Here is a 21,126-nt window from a genome sequence, read left to right as displayed (position 1 = left end):
CAGACTGACACACAGGTAAAGCTGGAAAGTATGGTGAACAGTTCATGACAATAGCTTCTGTGTAAGAGTTTACTAGAGCATTTTGAATCTTCCAGGAAATCAACAGGTTTTATACATTTGTAGTCTTTAAGCCAGACTAATAATTCAACTTCAACTAATTAGGTAGTATTTCAGATTATAAATTATATTATCTTTTCCAAATACATTTTCAAGAACAAACGAAGACAAAGGTTGAAGTGATGGTGCTAAAAGTTTGGTACTGATGGAATCTGTACTGTTATATCTCAAAAATCATCTGAAAACCTTAAGTGTCACTAGAATAATATATTTTAAAATTCTGAGTCATAGCTACAAGGTTCACTGAGGCATTAAAGAAGACAAAATATCATACCAGTGATTCCCCCCAAACGAGTCTCTTGACCAAGAAAAGTATGGGTTTCACACAGCTGTAGTAATCGGTACAGAGCAGAAAACAAAGTTGAGTGAAAATTCCATTAAAATGGTCTGAATGACAAGATACTTGCTCTTAACCCTTTTATTAAAATTTTCCAAGAATCTTTTACTCCTGGAATAGAACCCAAGAATAGGAGATCTGGATTCTGCATTTTGAAAAAAGGTTAAGAGAAGTTTTATAACAAAGGTTAAGCAAAATGAGTACGTTAAGCTCTCCCTGCTGGAACTACCCTTTTCTTCCTTAAAACTTAAAATCATTTTCTCACTCTATGAAGCATTAGGTTACTTGGAAATAAAAGAGGTAATTCAGCAGGGTAGAGTTCTAAAGTTTCAATGCCATGTTTCTGGTGGAAAAAATACTGTATTATGGTGTGTTTCACTTTAAAAAATAATAGTACATTCAATTAGAAGTTCCAAGTTTTGACCTACACCTAAGCAAGTCAGATGTTATGAACCATATCCTGAACTGAAATCTCTACAAAGGAAGACAGAGTTTCAGAGAGCTGACATAGATTTCTCATATGATGACTTTCTAGTATGCACGCTGCAGGTAACTAAATTTGTCATTAGCCATATTCCAGGACAGCGTGGAACTTTAAGTGAATTTTCTACCTACACCTTAGGTCATGTATGTTAAAACACAATCTAATTAAATAAAAAGATTTTGTTTAAAGGAAAAAAAAACATACTGAGACTCAAATGCCATTAACTTTAAAGCTTATTTTTTAATCCACATACGAAATCTAGGAATGTAGAGGTTGACACCATCTCTATGCAAACACACAGTTTCTATCCAGAGTCCTCTATAACACACATGGGTTAATGAAACCACTTCTTAGCATGTATTCTCTAGGGGGAAGAATCAGGGTTCTCACTTTGTACATTTTCAGAAGAATATGAAAAGCAACTTTAGCAAGGGCTGAAGTATTAAATAAAACAAATAATATTTTGAATTAAAAAAGCAACACTATTTCAAGGCATTGCTAATCTCTGTACCGCATTAGCAAACACTGAAAATAACATAAGTCTGGAAGTCGCATACTCTTGAATGACAGGGTAAGGCAGACATCACAACAGAGGTGTGATCAAAAGCATTTACAGTAGGTACACGGGAATTCTGAATTCACACTTACGTAAGCCTTTAATTGGCCTAAGCAAAATGCATTGCCTATACAGTCAAATCATTTTCCCCATCACTTAATAGAATAAAATGCGGAAGAACAAATCCAGGAGTCAGTGGCAACCCTCTGCCTCCTCATTCAATAAGTTCTTCTGCCTCAGTTTATAGAAACTCAGTTATGAGCTCTTATAGCAAAGAAGAGACAATTATTCATAAGTTGGATAGGCTGTACCATGTATTTGCTGGAATGTAAAAATGATCTTTCATATGTAATTGATTTTCTTAAAAAGTATATTCCCCTAGAGCCACCCACAAATAGTTGAGTGAATACAAGGGTACGTATCTTGGCATTCTTAAAATTTTCTTGTTAACAACACAGTAGAGGGTTCTTTTCCTTTGGTTGGGGTAAAAATAAAAAGTATCCAAAAGTCTCCGTGAAGATGATTCTGGAAACTTTTACCATTAAGTTGCATATCAACAACAGTAATCTGACCACAGAGATGAATTTAAACCCTTAAGAATTTTAATAAAGAGACACTTTGTTCAAAGTGGTTGTTCTGTCTCCTACCAGTTCGCTTTCCTCTTCCTCTGCATCTTTCTTTTCATCCTTCTGTTCTTCAATATTTGCATCAAAATCTTCCATCTCCACCTACACCACCACAATAATCACACATAAAATAGACTGAGTTAACATTCAGGAAAATGTTGAGTCCTTCACTGAGATCTGAAATGAGCACAGCTGCCCAGCGGAAGATGCAAAGACTCACAGTTACATACTAAGAAATTTCTAATACCCTAAACTTTGAAACAGAACTGACAGACAACATGATATCCCTGCCTTTCATTTTCCTGGGATATCTATCTATCTTCATAATTCCCTGTGAAGTTGAATACAATGATCTAAGTTGATGCTTATCTGTTTTGAATGACTATAGATTACTAGGATTTCTTTTGAAAACCTTTAGCAAGTATTTTTTCAATCACATAAAACATGTATAATTCAAATCTCAAAATTTAAGAAAGGGTATAGTAAAAAGTCATGATGAGAGCTTGGCCCAGAATAGTAGCAATGCAAACAGAGAGTAGATAGACTACAGAAGTATTTATAAGATAAAACTGACAAAAGTTTATAGTCTGTATAGACATGGTGGAGGGATAGAGTCAAACAGCGGTATAAAGGGAGTCAAAAATAATGGAGAGTAAAAACGTCAGGGTTTCAGCAACTAAGTGATTGATGGGTCTAGCTACTAAAGAAGAGATTATTAGAAAAGGAACAGGTTTAGATGAATTACACATTGAATAGATTGAGTTTGACCTATTTTAAGGTAATAGTAATACATATCTTTTGGTACAAAATTTGGAAAGTAATAGTAGAATTGTAAAAATCACCCACAATCTCTCCGCTCAGATATAATTTACTGTTAAGATACTGATAAAATTCATTCCAAGCTTTACAGTTTAATATTAAGGGCATGTAAGTGGCAATTCAAGGTACCAGAAAGACTGTCTATACAGAATGTGCAGACTGAAAGCGGAGCCTAGGATACAGCTCTAAAGAATTTCAACATTTAAGGACTGGATAGCAAGAGAAGCCAGGAAAGGAGATTGAAAAGGAGACTTGCATCATGACCTGAGACGCAAGAAGAAAATCAGGAGAGGGCAGATTCATAGAAGTGGAGAAAAAATGTTTTCAAGAAGGAGGACATAGTCACATGTGGCTGCAAAATTACGCAACAGGAGAAGTGAGAATTGTTCATTGTCATGGAACTCTCGGGTGAGACAGTCTCTAGAGAATGGCTGGGACAGGAGTCAGAAGGAAATGGGTTGACAAGTGGCATGGGAGGCAAAAACACATAAAAATACAGTGGAAACACTGAGTATCGATAACTCATTCACAGGAAGAAGTCAAATAAAGCAGAGGTGTATAACTGATTAAAAGAGAAAGATCTCTCCTTTTCCATGATAAAGATTTATTTCTACCAAACAAATAATAGATTTAGATAAGAATTATCAATCTATGAAAATCTGTCAGGGAACAAGATATTAACAGTTTCAAAGTATCTCCCTATAGATCACTTCTTACAAAGAGAAAAATGTAGAAAACTTTGAAGATATCACCAAAACCAAGTGATCAACATTTTAATCAACAATAACAAAATAAGTTGACATCATATGACTCCTGATATGATGCACTAAGAACACGTCACTTACGTAGCATTCCTGCTAACGTTTAACCTAAAGCTAATCATGACAAACCCACAATGAGAGAAGCTAACAAAACAGTTAACTGACCAATATGCTTCAAGATTTCTTTGTCTTTCATGACTGTGACATAGCTGAGAAACCATTTTTTAAAGGATTCGATCCTGGATTTTAAGAAACTGCTATACAGCACATTACAGAAACAACTGGCGAAATATGAATATGGTCTGTACATGAAAGAATTCAGGAAATTTATATTACCTAATACAGGATCTTATCAAATGTTAAATTTCTTGAATTTGTTAACTGAGATTTCTACTTCTGTAAGAGAATGCCCTTACTCTTGGGAGGTATCTTCTGAAATATTTAGGGGATAAGGGTTTATGAGGACTGCATTTTTACTCTCAAATGGTTTCACAGTAATAGGAATAGTACTAATGGTAGCAACAAGAAGAAACAGAAGAAATCTAAGAGAAAAATGTGACAAAATATTAACAATCAGTGAATCTCAATGAAAGGCAGGCAGGTGTTCTTATACTAACCATGCAGCTTTTCTGTAATTTAGAATTTTTTCAAAGTAAAAACGGTGGAGAAAAAGGTGGCTTCTGCACTGCTTTTGAGCCAAAGGACACTCACCTCTTCAATAGCAGCATCTTGCAACAAAGAACGAATGTCCAGACGCATCATATGACGAGGTGCAGCTTCCCAGTGATCAGCCATCTAATTGAGAAATTCAGGAGCTCAAGTTATCTCTGGAAGCTACTCAAAGAAAGACCAAGAGACCATGCTATGCCCTCTATGTTTTCTTAAAAAAAAATAATAATAATAATCACCTTATTTATTTCTTTAAGCTTTCGTCCATGAATATTCCTCTTGCCACAAGTCTGGTTATCTGCACTCATTTCAGCCAAATATACCTAAGAAGAAATGAATAATGATTAAGCAAACAAATGCAAGGCTTCCTTGATAATACAAAATACTCTGAAGTTCTTTTAAATCTATACCTCAAATCCCTTGGTTTTTGCTGCACTCCAAAACTGGTCAAAATGTCTAACTCTGTCATTGATGGCGTCCAGGATGATGAAAGGGAAAAAGCCATCATCCAGAGTCTTTTTGAAAGTTTTGAACATGCTGGTACGGTAGGTTTCCTCCATCTCAGCTTCATATTCATATTCCATTACCTAAGATTCCCCACAAAAGAGATACACAGTTAGCAAAAGCAGGAATCACCTTAAATCTCTCCCCTGGTTAGCATTTGGATAAAGACAACTTTCCTTCTTTCTCAGGTGTAGTCTTTTCCTTCACACCTGAGCACTAAAGTTTGTGTTCAAAAAAGGCAATAATTTCTCTCTGAACATGCTTTCAATACTATTTATGAATTAGGATGTAATCTGAGAGGAATATACCATACCTTCTTTTTCACTTTCTTTCCAGAATCTGGATCTTTTTCTTCTTTTTCTACTTCAGTGATGAAGTAATCATCCAGGCTTAGAACTCTGGGTGCAGGTCCTCCAAATTCTACCTCCTTATCCTAAAAATCAGATATTCAAGAAAGTTAAAGAGAATTTATGGAATAAATTAATAAATGTGCACAAAGTTTTTTCTTATGGCTAAATACCACGCAATCTTCTTGTGGTTTCAAATCAAGCTGGGGCAAAAGTATCTGTCTAAGCAGATCAAAATGAGACAGCACCTACCAGATGGGCCAACTAGAGCAGAACAAACAGGAAATACCTGTGTCAACATCACGCTGCTTGTTAAGAAGGCAAGCGGCTAACAAAAGCAAGAGATGCTTTCACTTTTCCATACTCACTCGAATAAGTTTTGCAACATGTGTCTTTCCACTGCCTGGTAATCCTCTCATTATAACAACAATCTGAAACACATTTAAAAAAAAAATCACTTAATTTTTTTTTTCCCCCACAATGAATTGATCTTAGCGTTAACAATGACCTAATATTCTCCAGGAGAGACCATACCATAGGCCATGAAATAAACCTTAACACATTTGAGAGGACAGGAATAATACAAAGCATAGCCCTGACCACAGTGGAAAGAAATTTAAAAGTTTGGGAAATGCACAAGCATGTAAAAATGAAACACCATACTCTTAAATAACCAATAGATCAAAGAAGAAATCAAAACAACAATCAAAAAATACTTTGAGATTAATAAAAATGAAGACACAACATAAGAAAAAGGAAGAACAAACTAAACATAAAGCAAGAAGAAGGAAGGAAATAATATTAGAGCAGAGGTTATTAAAATAGAGAACAGGAAATTAAAGAAAAATCAATGGAACCAAAAGGTAGTTGTCTGAAAAGAGCAACAAAATTGACAAACCTTTAGAGAAATTGAGAAAAAAGAGATAGGATTCAAATTACCAAAATCAGAAAAAAAAAGAGGACACGAGTGCCAACCTTACAAAAATCTTTAAAGGGTTATAAAAGACTACTATGAACAACTGCATACCAACAAACTAGATAACTCAGACAAAATGGACAAATTCTTGAGAGACACATAAGCTACTGAAATGATCTCAAGAAGAACAGATAACCTGAACAAACCTATGACAAGTGAAGAGACTTAATTAACAGTCAAAATACTGCCAACAAGAAACATCCAGGCCCAGACGGCTTCCTCACTGAATTCCAACAAACATTTAAAGAAAAATATCAACTCTTCTCAAACACTTTCAGAAAAAAAAAAAGAATAGGAAGGAACAATTCCCAACTTATTTTATGAGGCCAGTATTTCAAACCAGCATATAATCTGATACCAAAACCAGACAAAGACATCACAAGAAAATTAGGTATCTCTTATGAGTATGGATATAAAACTTCACCAAATTGAATCCAGCAACATATAAAAAGAATTACACAACATGACCAAGTAGGATTTATCCTAGAGATACCAATTAATATCTAAAATCTGTTAATGTAATAATACATTATATCAATACAATAAAAAGCAAAAAAATCCCAATGCAGAGAAAGCGTTTAACAAAATCCAACATCCTTTCATGATAAGAACATTTACCAAATTAGAAATGGAAGGGAACCGCCTCAACTTGATAAAGGACATCAAATGAAAATGCACAGCTAGCTAACACAGTACTTAATGGTGCAAGACTGAAAGTTTTCTAAGTTCAGGAATAAAACAAGAATGCCCACTCTTACCATATCGATTCAACACTGAACAACTAGGCAAGAAAAAGAAAAGAGACATCCAGACTGAAAAGTAAGAAGTAAAATCATCTCCATCTGCAAGATTATATCATCTCACATACAGGAAAACTTCCAAGGAATCCACTAAAAATCTATTAGAACCAACAAATGAGTTCAGCAATGTTGAGCAATATATAATCAATATACAAAAACCAACTGTATTTCAATACAGCTGAGCAAGCCAGGAATGGAATTAAGCTATCCATATCTCTTTTTTTTGGTGGCCCTGCCATGTGGCTTGCAGGACCTCAGTTCCCCAACCAGGGACTGAACCTGGGCCACAGCAGTCAAAATCACTGAATCCTAACCACAGGGCACTTGAGCCATCTACATGAAAAACATTACACATGAATGTAATGTGTAATTAATCCAATTAAGAAGCAAAAATTATCAGACTGCTAAAAAACATGATCTAAACTATATGCTATCTATAAGGAACATATCTCAGATTGAAAGACACAAATAGATTTAAATTAAAAGGATGGAAAAAGGTATCAGCAACCACAGGAAAGCTGCAGTAACTATACCAATAGCAGATAAAATTAGACTTTAAAACAGTGACATACATACATGCATGGAGTCAAACCTCTGATAGAAATCCCAGTATCAGTTTATTTAAATGGAATCTAATTATTTTGCAACACAGGATAAATGTAAGAATGTGTGTATATGTATATAGATATCTATGTACCTAGATAGATATGTATATATATACGGAGGTCACCAGGAAAATAAGTCTAAACTAACCAAGTTCTCCTAATTCTTCCTTTTAAGTTTCACATGCCATAAGACCAAATCCTCTTTTCCCTTCTTCAAAGTGCATTAATTGAGTTCTTAATTATTTTTTATAATTTTCAACACTTAAAAAAATTTTTTTAATTAGAGGATAATCAACACTTTCTTTTTGCCAAGCAATTAAGCTCTAATTTCTTAGATTCTAAAGGGTAGGCAGTTTATGAGACTTTATGATGATTTGGAGATGGTAAGAGTCCCTGAATCTGATGTTAATACTATGTCACACATGGCAACAACCTAAGTGTTCACTGATGGATGGATGGATAAAGAAGATACATACACACAACGGAGCACTACTCAGCTATGAAAAATGAAATGACGTCATGGATGGACCTAGAGACTATTACTAAGTGAAGTAAGTCAGAAAGAGAAAGAAATACCATTATTATATGACTTTTGTGTGGCATCTAAAATATGACACAAATGAAGTTACCTACAGTACAGAAACAGACACACATACATAGAGAACAGACCTGTGGTTGCCAAGGCAGGGAATGGGGGAAGACAGATTGAAGTCTGGGGTTAGCAGATGCAAACTATTATATATAGATGAGATAAACAATAAGGTCCTACTGTATAGCACAGAGGACTATGTTCAGTATCCTGTGATTAAACCATAATGGAAAAGAATATGAAAATATGTATCTATACAAGTAACTGAATCACTTTGCTATACAGAAGAAATTAACACAACCTTGCATATCAACTATACTCCAATAAATTTTGAAAAATTAAAAAAAAAATACCGTGCCACAGAAAAGTATAGAAATTCCGTTCAGGATACTAAAAAGATCTCTTATCACCTTCTGATTTGCAATAAAACTAGTCAATCACATAGGACTCACCCTCTCAGGTCTGCTCTCTCGGCCAGGTGGTTTCAAAATATCATCCACATTCTTAGATTCAGGTTTCTTCTCAACCCGTGGAGCTGGAGGTGGCTGGTGGCTTATTGAAGGAGCTGGCAGGGGCATTCGCTCCTCTGGGTAACTTCTTCGTTCTCCTAGGATGCCAGCAGTGGAACAATAAAACTATTTATAAAATTTTAATGCTCTCCACTCCTCCTAATACATATATGTGTGTGTGTGTGTGTGTGTGTGTATATATATATATATATATATGTTAATATATACGAGAACAAGTCACCAGCTTAGGAAAACTTATTCATATAAATAGGTATGAATTTCTAGTTTAAGTCTAATTTATAACAGTGAAAAACTAAAAGCAATCTAAGTGTTCAAAAATAAGAGTCTTACATCTTATTCACTTGATGAACTATCATAGAGCCATTAATATAATAGATTTACATACAGAAAAATGTATAGAGTATAGTATCAATGAGAATAAGCACAATAAAGAAACTGTATGCAAACTTTGTTTACAACTTCATTAATATGTATGTGAAGAGAGAATGAGAGGAACTATACACAATTACAATGGCTGTGGTATGGTAGGAAGGTGGTGGGATTATAAGTGATTTTGTTTCTGTCTTCCAAAATTTCTTTAATAATGTAAAATAAGAAATTTACATTTTATTTCATCAATTACATGACTCTTTTTGGTGATACTGTTGCCATCTCTGAGAAACCTATGAGTGTATTTCACTCTGAAAGTTTAAACCCACAGCTACAATCAAAAGCATCTCCTGTAGTTTTCAATTCTCAGCATCTTTATTGTTAGTAAGGCACTAATCTACCTCCAAACATGGACGGTCCTTCATAGGCTGGTCGGTCAGACTTGCGATCATAGGAAGGCCTATCAAACCCTCCTCTTCTGGATGAGGAATGGTCTTTTTTGTCTCGATATGACTGTGTCCTAGGAAGTTTAACAGGAAGTGCTTTGGTAAATAAAAAACATATGGCAGTCTCTTATAATGCAACACCACAATATACCCAATTTTCTCTATGGGTAGTTACCATTCATAGTCAATATTTGTATTTTTATTTTGCTTTTCCATTTAGATCTGCCTTGCATACACACATCCACAGAGCTCACAACAGCAAAAATTAACTGTTTGCCTATTAACTAAGGAAAGACTACAACTTTGTTGACAATACTCTTTCCTTTCTCCATCTCCCATTTAACTCTCTGAAATTCAAGCTTGCAAAACTCAAGAATCAAGTCTCCTGAAAATTGGTACTCTTCCCTCTCCAAATTATACACACACATGCCTGAGAAAAATACATCATTTACTAAATTTCCCTTAACTACACTTACTTTTGCTGAACTTAAGTATATAGTAATTTGCACACCCAGCAAAGATATTTTGGCATACCTATCATCTCTAGGTCGGCGTTCTCTGTCAAATCGATCCCGGTCATAGTCAATAACACCACGATCCCGGTCTCGATCTCTATGTGTCTCCCGATCCCTTTTGAAATCTCGATGATCTGCCATGACATTGCTTTGACGATCAAAATAAGGCTCACGATCTCTGTCTCTATCATAACGATCTCGTTGGCCTGCATGCTCTGGAAAAACAATTAAAGTTAAGAACTACATGCCTTTTTCCTGAAATAAAAGAAAAGTACAAATCTAAATTTAGAACTAATATAAATTGCTGCCCTAAATTCAACTTATGAATCCTCTAGCTATACTAAAGGGAGGCCCAGATAATCTTACCAAAAGGAAAATCATATGATAAATAGGTTCAAAAAGGTTGAAAAATACTGATCTCCCTGGGACCTCTACCTGTTTCAAAAGTTGATCTTTCAGGTAGTGGATCTGGACGCAGAGTTATTCTTTCTCCATAGGGTATCTGTTCAACTTTATTAGTGGATATGTCTGGTAAATAAAAACAAGGATAAAAACACCCTGAGAGTGAAGCTTAAGGAAGACAAAGTTGAAGCTAACAATTCCTCTAGAATCCCAAATACAAGTTTGCCATTTTTACTTACCTCGGCCATGGCCATAATCAACAGTCTGCTGCACTGGTGGTGGTTTGGACATGGGTGGCATACCCATAGGCATTGGGCCAGGAGGAGGGATGGAAGGGTGAACAGGTGGGGGTGGTAACACTGGAGCAGATGGCATTGCTGCAGGTTCAGATTTAAATTCCGAATTCAGTCCCTGCTCATCATTTGTATCCCAGAGGCCATAGAAAGAATCTTCATCCCAGCGTTCTTGTTCCACAGCTGAAGTCTGTGGCTTTATCACTGGAGGAGGAGGTGGTGGAGGAGGAGGAGGAGGTGGCGGTGGCGGTATTGGGATAGGTGGCCTGGTCACAGGAACAGATGATCTTGCAGGTGGAGCAGGCGGTCTTACAATTGAACCTGGTGGCTTACCCATAGGAGGCGGTGGTCTGTAGGACCCTGGAGGCTGGAGAACAGGGTAAATGGCTCAATGAAGGAGCATACCACCATATGTTCACATATCAGTAGAAATCTGGTTCTCACTCCATTGAACTTATTCAAACTTCAAAACTTTCTGTACTTTAAAATACACCATCAGGGAGACACTGTATGCAAATCACATATCTGATAAAGGAGAATATTTTTATATTGAGAATAAAAAATCTTTTATAAGACAATCAAAAAATAAGATTTGCATATATTTTTCCAAAGAAGATGTATGAATGGCCAATACGCCCATGAAAATATGCTTAACTTAACATCATTAGTCATTAGAGAAATGCAAATTAAAACCACAATGAAGAACTATTTCATACCCAATAGAATGGCTACAATTGATAAAACAGGCAATAACAAATGACGGCAAGAATGTAAAGAAACACGAAGACACTTAGGACTTCCAGTAAGAATGTAAAATGGCGCAGCCACATTGGAAAATGTAGATTAGCTCTCGCCTGGGACCTGGGGTAGGAACGAGGATTAACTGCAAACTAGCACAAGGGATCTTACTGGGGTGATGAAAATGTTACACAACTGCATTATGGTGATGGCGGCACAGCTCAGTAAATTTACTAAGGATCGCTGAATTACACACTTTAAAATGGACAAATTAGATGTATGTAAACTATACCTCAATTAGGTTGGTTTTAAAACAGGGGGAAAAAAACCTGCTCTTAAAACCCTCCTCTCTTCCTCTGCAATGAACCACCCTCTTTTTCTTCTTCCAGAAAATTTAGGGTGGTAGTCAATTTTAATTGGCTGACCTCAAACCTACTGAAATTCTGTGAAAGAGGTTCTGGCATTGGTTTAAAACAAACAAAACTAAACCTCCATGTGTAATTCTCATATTCACCAGCTGGTTTAAGAATCTCTGCTATAAACTCTCTTTCCACTCTAGTGACCTATCTCCTCCACAAAAATAGTGAACTTCCAGTGAGAGAAACAAACTCTAGCTAGCTCCCTCACTTCTATCCAGTTCATCTGGTTGACAGTAGCTGTCTGTGGCAACACACAACATCAGTGACGGGAAATGACAAAACAAAGAAACCAAACGGACATTGAGTACTCTCTCTGACAAGCACCGGATGTCAACTGAAATGTGTATTACGGAAATAGTAGAATCTCTGGGCAGACAGATCCTATCTACTTAATACTGAAACCCAATTGTCAAATTTTATTTTAATCTTTGCAAGTAATCTCTGATTTGAATATTCTTTATCCATTTAGTTCTGTGTTTCTGCTTTGTTTGTTCTATTGACAAACATACTGACAGTTACTTCAGGCCTTGGAAAGTCAATAATGCACATTACTTACATATTTACTCATACACAGGCTGGGCTTTAAAAACAAACATTTTGAGTAGCAAAATTACATTTTGGCTAATATGTTAGGAATATTATTTAACAAGAGGCCAATACAGGCTAGAGTTAAAGACAAACAACTACTACCTAAAGATAAATTTTAGATTATGGCACTTTAAACTGTGTTAGAAAATGCCTTTATATGACAAAGCTACCGTATCCGGAGCACAGCTGTCCAGACATGCTGTGCATATCTTAGGAACTCTTTGGACTATAAGTAAAAAGTGTTCTCTTCATAGTACCCAGTGACAGCAACACATACATTTGTGAAAAGCAAAACACTCCTACAGCATTTACATTAGAAAGGATTAATATCTATACTATAAATTCATAAGAAAAACCTGAAGAGTCAAATAGGTAACAAAAATAGGATTTTTTTTACAAGAAATGTAATTAACAAATATTGGAAAATATTTATGTTCACTAATTATCAAAACTACCAAACATATTGTAACATTTTATTAAACCATTCAGTCTACCAAAAATATTAAGTAGCTGATGATTGCAAGGCTACAACATAGCTTTAGAGAGCTGTTGGCTACATTACAGGAATCATTAAAAATGCCCTTGTTCTTTAGTCATTAAAAGGATCCACTTTAGTAATTTAAAAGTACTTTTAAGAAGATACCTAAAATAAGAATTTGAAGCATAATGCACTGTGGTTTGTAGAAGTAAAGAATGCAGATGTAAACTTATATATATAGGATGGGTAAACAACAAGGTACTACTGGACAGCCCAGAGAACTATTCAGTATCCCGGGACAAATGACAACACAAAGGAAAATTGCAAAACGTATGTATATATGTGCATACATTTATATACACATATATACATACATGTGTATACATTTATATACACATATATACATACATATATATATGAATCACTTTGCTATACAGCACAAATTAACACAAGATTGTAAATCAACTATACTTCAATAAAAAAATACTAAAACTATTATGAATCTGATACAAAGACATTCATTAACATTGCATTAATAAAAGAGTAGAAACAAAGGTCTAACAGAAACAGAATAGTTTTAATAAACTATTACGCATCAAAAATATAAAGCATGTAGCAAAACATTAAAATGCTTATGATTTATCAAGTAAATAAAGCAGAAATGTGGATTTATAATCTAGAGCTTCTACTGTTTGTTAAGAGATAGAAATATAAAAGACATAGTTCCTATCCTTATAAAGAATAGGCAAAATAAGACAGAAGGCAAGACAGACAAGAAAACAGACAATCAAAATACAGGAGAATAAGGGTTCTGGCAGAGAACGTAATCACGTGAGTCTTTAACATAACTTCACTGCCTGAACTGGGGCATCATGTTCTATCCCTTCCCTTAGCTAAGGACTAGTATAGTCTGAAGAGGTAGGGAGACTAGGAAGCTCACATGAGCAGGGCTCACAGGGAATCCTTGCACTGTTCAGATGAAAAACAGGACTATTTGAACAAGAAGGATTACCAAGAAAATTCTACAATTTTATGAACACAGCCATATACACAGTTCGGATGTGCTCGGCGTACTTAAACTGTAAGGGGAAAAGCATTTCTGTCACACTTGCGACCATACTTGTAAGATTCTCAGAAGTCCATTACCATTAGTGTTTTTCACTTTTCCAAAATTTTCATTTTTTACAGAGGAAAAGTATACTTACTGTAAAACAACAACAACAACAAAATCAAACGACACACAAACATACAAAGTAAGAACCATTTCATTTTTCTGAGTATCTTATTTTCCCATACCGGATACAATCCAGGTCTTGAAGGTGTATTCTGCAATCTTGAATCCTGGGGTGGTAGATGGTCAGGCATCTGTGGCTCAGAACCATAGTCTTTCATCTTTTGAAGCTGTTCTTTCTGTTCTCTGTAAACAAATAAAATTACCATTGTATTTAAGGCATGTGTTCTCCATTCCTAAATAACCATAATTAATATCAAAAAACAAAAAAGGAAACTAAAAACCTTGTTTCAAACTCTCTACAGTACCCATAAAACATCTCCAGAGTAATACTTTTTTGTCTTTACGAGCTAACTTATCAGTCATCTACAACCTATAGATAATGATGTTATTGAAGACCCAGAAGGGATCAATTCTAGAACCTGCCTCTTTAGTCTATTTTAGTATCTCACCTACTTGTCATGTTTTTCATTCATCCAACCAAAATCTCTTGCTGATTTTTTTTTGTTCAATCGTCTTTAGGTAAGTGGTTGAAAAAATGGTGGCACATGGGCCAAATGTATTTGGATATATACGAATACACAAAAAGACTTTTTACAATTTGACTGTCATTATCAGTTTTAAAAATCTGTGCTAGTTGACACTATTTACAAAGCAAAAAAATACATATTTTTCAATATAAATTGAAACTTTAAAGCAATTTGGAAACACTGGGCCTACACTCCCATATGCAAGCAATCAGCTCAGTGGAGTGGTGGCTGCCCTCCTTAGATGAAGCGCTTTGCTACAATCCTCACACTCAGTAGAGTTATACTGGCCCACTTTCACTCCTTTTAGTTAGCTATCTGGTTCTTGTGGGCATTTTAGTTTAAGGCCCCTCTTGTATACGGTGAGAATAACCGTTAGCCTATACCTTCAAAAACAGCACTTCATGTTCCTAAAGAGTAATTAGGTAACTCTTCAAGATTCTCTTTAAATGGCTGGTCAAACTCCTTTCACTGTCTTACACCCACAATAAACACATACAACACTTACCACAACCTCTTCAGGCCTTTTACAATTTTCTTCCTACCATTTTTCAAAGTGTAATGACCCAAGTGAACACAAAGTAAGGGTCAAATGTAAGAAAAAGATGACTTTCTGCCTCATGTAACTCACATTATGACTTTCCTGACACAACATGGCTGACTTGTATTCAACTGTGACCGTTATTGTCCATCGCTTCACATACTTTGTTTAATTATGTGGCCTAGAAAGAGCTTTTAAAAAGGAATGATGAAGCAACTCTCATCCAGCACTTCTATACAAAGCAGTAATGGATGAAAAGGAAATTTCAAAAAGGAAAGAAACCTTGGTAGCTGAGTAACATCAATCAGCTTAGTGTTCTCCATGAACAAAAAACACTTTAGAGTTGGACAGACTTCATATTCTAGGTTTACCAATTCTAGTAGCCAAGTGGTACTCTCTTGAGCCTTAGTGAAGTGAGAATACTACTACTTATCTTTGCAGTCCTTTGAGATAAGGATTTGAAAAAGGAGGATTGAGACAATAACATAGTAAGTTATCAGTACAGTACCAGCACACAGTAGGTGTTAAAGGTATCCATAGTTTAAAAGTGAAAATAGTAGTAGTTAAGTGTTCCATAACATGCTTTCTACATCTTCATGAGCAATCTGGAAAAGTCAAATCTCTTAAAGCGTATCTTCTGTAGACCACAGAAATTTGCTGTGTTGCCTGAGGCATCTTTCATTTTATATGTATTTTTCCTCATCATACTTTCCCAGTCATAAAGCTTCAACTATAATTTTAATTGGTATAATCCACAAATATAGGCCAGAATTGAAAAATGAAAGAAACACAATACACTAGAATATATAAGAAACTAACCATTAGTTTATTTTTGCAAAACTTTGCTAATCCCTAAGAAATCATTCAAAAAGTAATTTCTCATTGTAATCTGTTAGTGACTCCTAAATTCTTCTCTCAAGATATAGTTGGTATACGGATTACATGAATCAATACATACAAAGCACTTAGTACAGTCCCTGGTATATAGCAAATGTGCAGTAAATGTTAACCTCTATCATTACTGCTACTAATGGGAAGCGTTACATAGATACCTATACACAGGTGATTGTTAATCAAGAAATCTAAGTTCTATTCTCCATTTCACAAAGAAAATATTTGATTATATAGAAACAAGTAACAACCTCAAGCAGAGATAGCTGCTTCTGGTTATAATGAAAGATAAAACATTCCCAAAAAAATCAATGGTTAGACAAATCTGAGGCTGCTTCCAGGTAAACCATTCTTAGCTTCAAAAGAGAAAAAATATAAATCCTTCCACCACTTTCTGAAGTTATACCAAAGATTAGTGAATATGAAGTCTATCAGATCTAGTAACAGGGAGGGGGAAATAAAGGATTTTACATATGAGCTCTGTGAAACCCAGAGTACTGGAGAGTTGAAGTCTGAACTTGACATAATCACAGGCATGACATGTCAACAACATATCTATAAAAGTCAAGAATGGCTACCAAATTTTCCTTTTTCAGAACGTAAGTTTATAATTAACACAGTTCCTAAATACCCATCCTACCCTAAAACAGCACTCAATGACTAGAAATTAAAATTACGTGGTTAGAACTTGAAGTAAAATGATTCCATTCAAATATATCACATCGTTTTAAAAAGAGCTGTATGCATGTGGCTTGTTCTAGAAGAAATGATCTTAAGTAGTCAACTTACCGAAGCATTTTCAGTTCTTGTGCAGCTTTCAGAATGATTTCATGCTGCCTCTGACTGAGAACCATTACCCCTCCAAGGCCTTGGTCAGAGTCTAAGTTTGCATCCGACCCCATCATTTCAGAAGAATGATGTGAGGGCATATGTTCCGCCATGGGGGAATGTCTATCCACATCAGATGGGTACCATCTGTCTGACAATCGTTCTCTTTCCCAGTCCATTCTGTCAGGAATATAATCTCGCTTTTCCCGCCAGGTATCTCCTCTTTCTGGATACTCTCGGATCCTCAACTCACCCCTATCACGGAAATCTCGGTCATACCCATGGTCTCGGTTTCTTTCTTCTCTCCATCTATCATCCCGGTATCTATCCATAGGTGGGAGAGGTGGGAGGGGTGGTAAAGGTGGAAGAGATGGAATATCTCGTTCACGAAACTGCGATTCTTGTTCATCCAGTGGTCTCCCATAATCTCTGTCCCACTCATTATCCAAATTTCTATCATACATATCCATAGGTCTTCCGATGCGGTCCACATCCCTGTCCATGTCCCTGTCCATTTCCCTGTTATAGTCCTCGTCCATATCCTGATCTCTCTCCCAATCATCCCACCAAGGGCCTCGTCTATCTCCATCATGAGATCGAGATGGGGCTGAAAACCTGTCCTCTCTGTTATACGGATCTAGAGTATCATCTTGATAGTCATGTTCACATTCTCTCCAGTATCTCTCTCTATCCCAATCATCAAGTCTTTCTCGTTCCATTGGAGCATTTCTACCATCTAATGGGAACTCTTCGTGCCCTCTCTCTTCTCCGTGGTTCCAAGGAGCCCTAGGAGGCTCATCTCGGTGATATGGATACATTTTTTCCCCACCGTCTCCTGGTTCTGGTCTAAACGGACCTCTGTCACGACCAAATTCTGGTCTTCCCAGACCCCTCTCCCGACCACCAGGCCCTCGAGGTAGTCCCCTCTCCCTGCTCCCAGCTCTTCGGGGTGGCATTCTCTCTCTACTCCCAGGTCTTCGAGGGGGTCCTCTCTCCTGACTGCCAGCCCTCCGGGGTGGTCCCCTTTCCCGGCTGCCAGCTCTACCTCTGTCCTGGCTGCCTTGCAGACCACCTGGCACTTTCTCCCGACTGCTTCCTGGCCTCACCAGCCCTCTGTCCCGGCTGCCTTCTCCTCTGCTCATCTTCTCTCGACTGTCTTCTCTTCTACCCATCATTTTATCACGAAAGTCTTCTTGCTTGACCAACCCTGGGCCGTGGCTGATTGCCTGGCCTCGATCTCTACTGACTAGTCCTTTATCCCGTGTGTCTTCCATTCTGCTTTGCCCAGGACCTCTGTAAGATGAGCTGCTGCCTTGATTGCCTTCTAACCTATTGTCTCTGTTATCTGGCCGAGGTAGCCCTTTATCTTGGTTGTTTTCTGAATGGGGCAGACCAATACCCAAAGGTTTAAAATCATTATCTGCAGTTAGTGATGATGATGTTGCTACTGCTGTTCCTCCCTCCATCCCCCCTGTTTTTGAGGGAAAAGTAGATTGAGAAGGTACAGCTTTATTTGCAAGGGGTACAGGCTGAGTAACAGCTTGGGCTTTGTCCATTTGAGTCTCCATACTTTGAGAATTCTGGTCCCAATCAGAAGGCTCTATGGGCCCTTCCGAGACTTCGCTTTTAGGTGGCTCTTGCTGAGAGTCGCTTAGATTCTCATTTGACTGAGCCGCCTTGGCATCCTTTACATCTGCAGCAATGGGAAATGTAGCTGATTGCATTTTAAAATTCTTCTGCTGGTTACTACTGGTGTCTGCTAATGGTTCTTTGTTTCCTGGTTCTGCTTGTGACTTAGGCTGCTGCTGATGTTGCTGTCCAAAAGTTGGTTTGGGGCCTTTCCACTGTGGTCCACTCTGTCGAGGACTGAGGGATGTATTGGGGGTAATATAGAACTGAGATGCTGGCCCCCGGGGAATCATCCCCCATTTGCTTTTAGTGCCCTCTGCTGGGTGACCTTCATATCTGGGTCTTGGCCCATCGGGGCGATTTCCTTCAAAACGAGGCCCTTTGGGTCTCGGTCCTTCACACCTTGACCCTAAATCCTCAAATCTTCGAGGACCATCAAATCTACAAGTAAAACAAAAGATATTACTCAAGACAGTAAAGCGAAAAAAAATTTTTTTCCATGTAAAAATATTTAAGGCAATCTTGCCTTAGAATTTTTTTTACAAAAATGACTGCTAGTCATTAAACAAATCCTGAGATACCAATATCTTAGAACCATTAATGTTAAGGTGGCAGAGCTCAGAAGGTCTTAGGACAAATCTTCTGCAGCAAGTCACTGATATACTGAATTGTTAAAAAGCAATGATTAATATCGTACCTTAATAGACAGAAAAGTCCACTCATTACAAACAGGGGGAAAAAAAAAGTCCCATAGCTAATTCTGAGAGTACTTTTAGTTAAAATATAACTAAAAACTAAAAATGAAACAATTAGCAATGTAACATAGGATGAGTATAAATACTGTTGGAGCTAACATTATCATCTTGACTGACAAAAGTTTAAAAACAGCAGCCAGCTATGTCCTATAAGCATGCCCCAACATTTACAAATCTGGACCAAGATATTCTGCTATGGACCCACTTGCACATTGATAAATATTTAGCATATATCCTCTATCAAGTACTACGCTAAATCCAAGAGATACAAGAATAAAATGTGTTCTTTGTCCTCAAAGGGCTTACAACTGAAGAGAAAGAATCTAAGTGTAAATAACTGACAAAAGATGCAATGACTAACATCTATCTGCATATAATAAGGATACCAGAGGAGAGAATGGTCAATTCTACGAGAGTGAAGGTAGTGCGGGCCAATAAAGCTTTCTATAACAGAAGATGCTTTAGTTAACTCTTGAGAAACAAATTCTCAGAGACCAGATTAACAGAGAGGACTGGAGATGATGCAAGTGGGTGGCAAGGACATCCCAGGCTAAGGAAGTACCATGAGGAAAAGCAGACAAACATACCAGCATAGCACGTTTGGAAGTGCACACAGTCTGGCACGGCTGAAGGAAAGAGGAGACGAAGTCTAGGACAGCCGGGAGAGAAGGAGCGGGAAAGCAGCACACTGAGAGATAAGGCAAAGGGACAGGCCAGGGCCAGCTTCCAGGAGATCCTGTGCACCTCGGGGCCACAGACTGCCGGTACTCCTCCAGTATGCATTTCCATTCTTCCCACTGTAATGGAACCTCTCCATTTTTAGCAAGACATAAGGATAGCCAGACTGAAGACTCTCTTTCCCAAACTCTCTTGCAGGGAGAACTTGCAGCCATGTTCTGGCCAATGAGCTGAGAGTGAAAATGATTTACACATCCTTCTGGGTGGTAAACTTAAAGGGAAGAACACATTCTTCTCTTCACCATATTCTCTTTTTCATGCTGGCTCTGATACGGTGGCAGGGCATCCTGAACCATGTAGATATGGACCACATACTAAGAGATGGTAAAGTAAATGAGAAGGAATCTGGATTCTTGACACTGTAGCGTCACCACATTTAAGTCCTAAAAGAGAACAAACCTCCAACTTGTTAAAGTCATGTGACTTTGGATCTCTGTTGAAACAGATGAATTAATTCAGCTGGGTAAGGAGTTAGAGGGCCTCCCAGGTGGCATGGGTGCTAAAGAACCCACCTGCCAATGCAGGAGACATAAGAGACGCAGGAAGATCCCCTGGAGGAGGGCACGGCAATCCACTCCAGTATTCTTGCCATGCAAGAATCCCTGTGGACTGTAGTGTCCATGGGGTCGCAGAGTTGCACATGACTGAAGTGACTGAGCTTGCACAAAGAGTTAGAAATCACCTTAAGCACTCAGAGACACTAAATATCTTATTTTAAAAGATTGCTCTAGCAGAAAAGTAGCAGTTGGATCAGTGGGGAAAGTTGACGGTACACTGTCTCTACAGTCTAAGTAAGTGAAGGTAAAGTCTGTTCTAAGACAGTAACTGATATGAGGATGAAAAGGAGATAAAAGTGAGAGATGCAAAGGACGGTAAAGCTGATAAATCTTCTAACAGGTGCAATTTAAAATACTGGAAAAGGAAGAACTAGCATGGTTCCAGGGTTTCTGGCTGAGGTGACAGTAATGCCTTTCATGCCTCTAAAGAGAAATAGAAGGGTTTTTCTTTCATTTGTTAG

At 37.2% G+C, this 21,126-nt stretch overlaps 1 protein-coding gene across 2 annotated transcripts in view; it reads right to left on the bottom strand.

Moving 5' to 3' along the window:
* Nucleotides 1–21,126, bottom strand: part of YLPM1 (YLP motif containing 1) — a 63,754-nt gene that overhangs the window by 11,851 nt on the left and 30,777 nt on the right. For both annotated transcript variants that reach the window (XR_010663871.1, XM_065940074.1), the window contains exons 5-17: nt 16,948–19,056; nt 14,265–14,385; nt 10,692–11,112; nt 10,486–10,578; nt 10,070–10,265; nt 9,491–9,609; nt 8,643–8,797; nt 5,589–5,651; nt 5,187–5,306; nt 4,780–4,956; nt 4,609–4,692; nt 4,412–4,495; nt 2,142–2,222 (exon numbers count right to left, since the gene is read on the bottom strand). Coding sequence is in view for 1 of the 2 variants with exons in the window: in XM_065940074.1 (XP_065796146.1) it covers nt 2,142–2,222; nt 4,412–4,495; nt 4,609–4,692; nt 4,780–4,956; nt 5,187–5,306; nt 5,589–5,651; nt 8,643–8,797; nt 9,491–9,609; nt 10,070–10,265; nt 10,486–10,578; nt 10,692–11,112; nt 14,265–14,385; nt 16,948–19,056 (3,823 nt within the window). In the remaining variant the exon portion in view is untranslated. The remainder of the gene's footprint in view (nt 1–2,141; nt 2,223–4,411; nt 4,496–4,608; nt 4,693–4,779; nt 4,957–5,186; nt 5,307–5,588; nt 5,652–8,642; nt 8,798–9,490; nt 9,610–10,069; nt 10,266–10,485; nt 10,579–10,691; nt 11,113–14,264; nt 14,386–16,947; nt 19,057–21,126) is intronic.

The sequence above is a fragment of the Muntiacus reevesi genome, chromosome 7 (assembly GCF_963930625.1).
Source record: "Muntiacus reevesi chromosome 7, mMunRee1.1, whole genome shotgun sequence".
Taxonomy (NCBI): Eukaryota; Metazoa; Chordata; class Mammalia; order Artiodactyla; family Cervidae; genus Muntiacus; species Muntiacus reevesi.
This window is presented reverse-complemented; position numbering and strand designations above follow the sequence as displayed.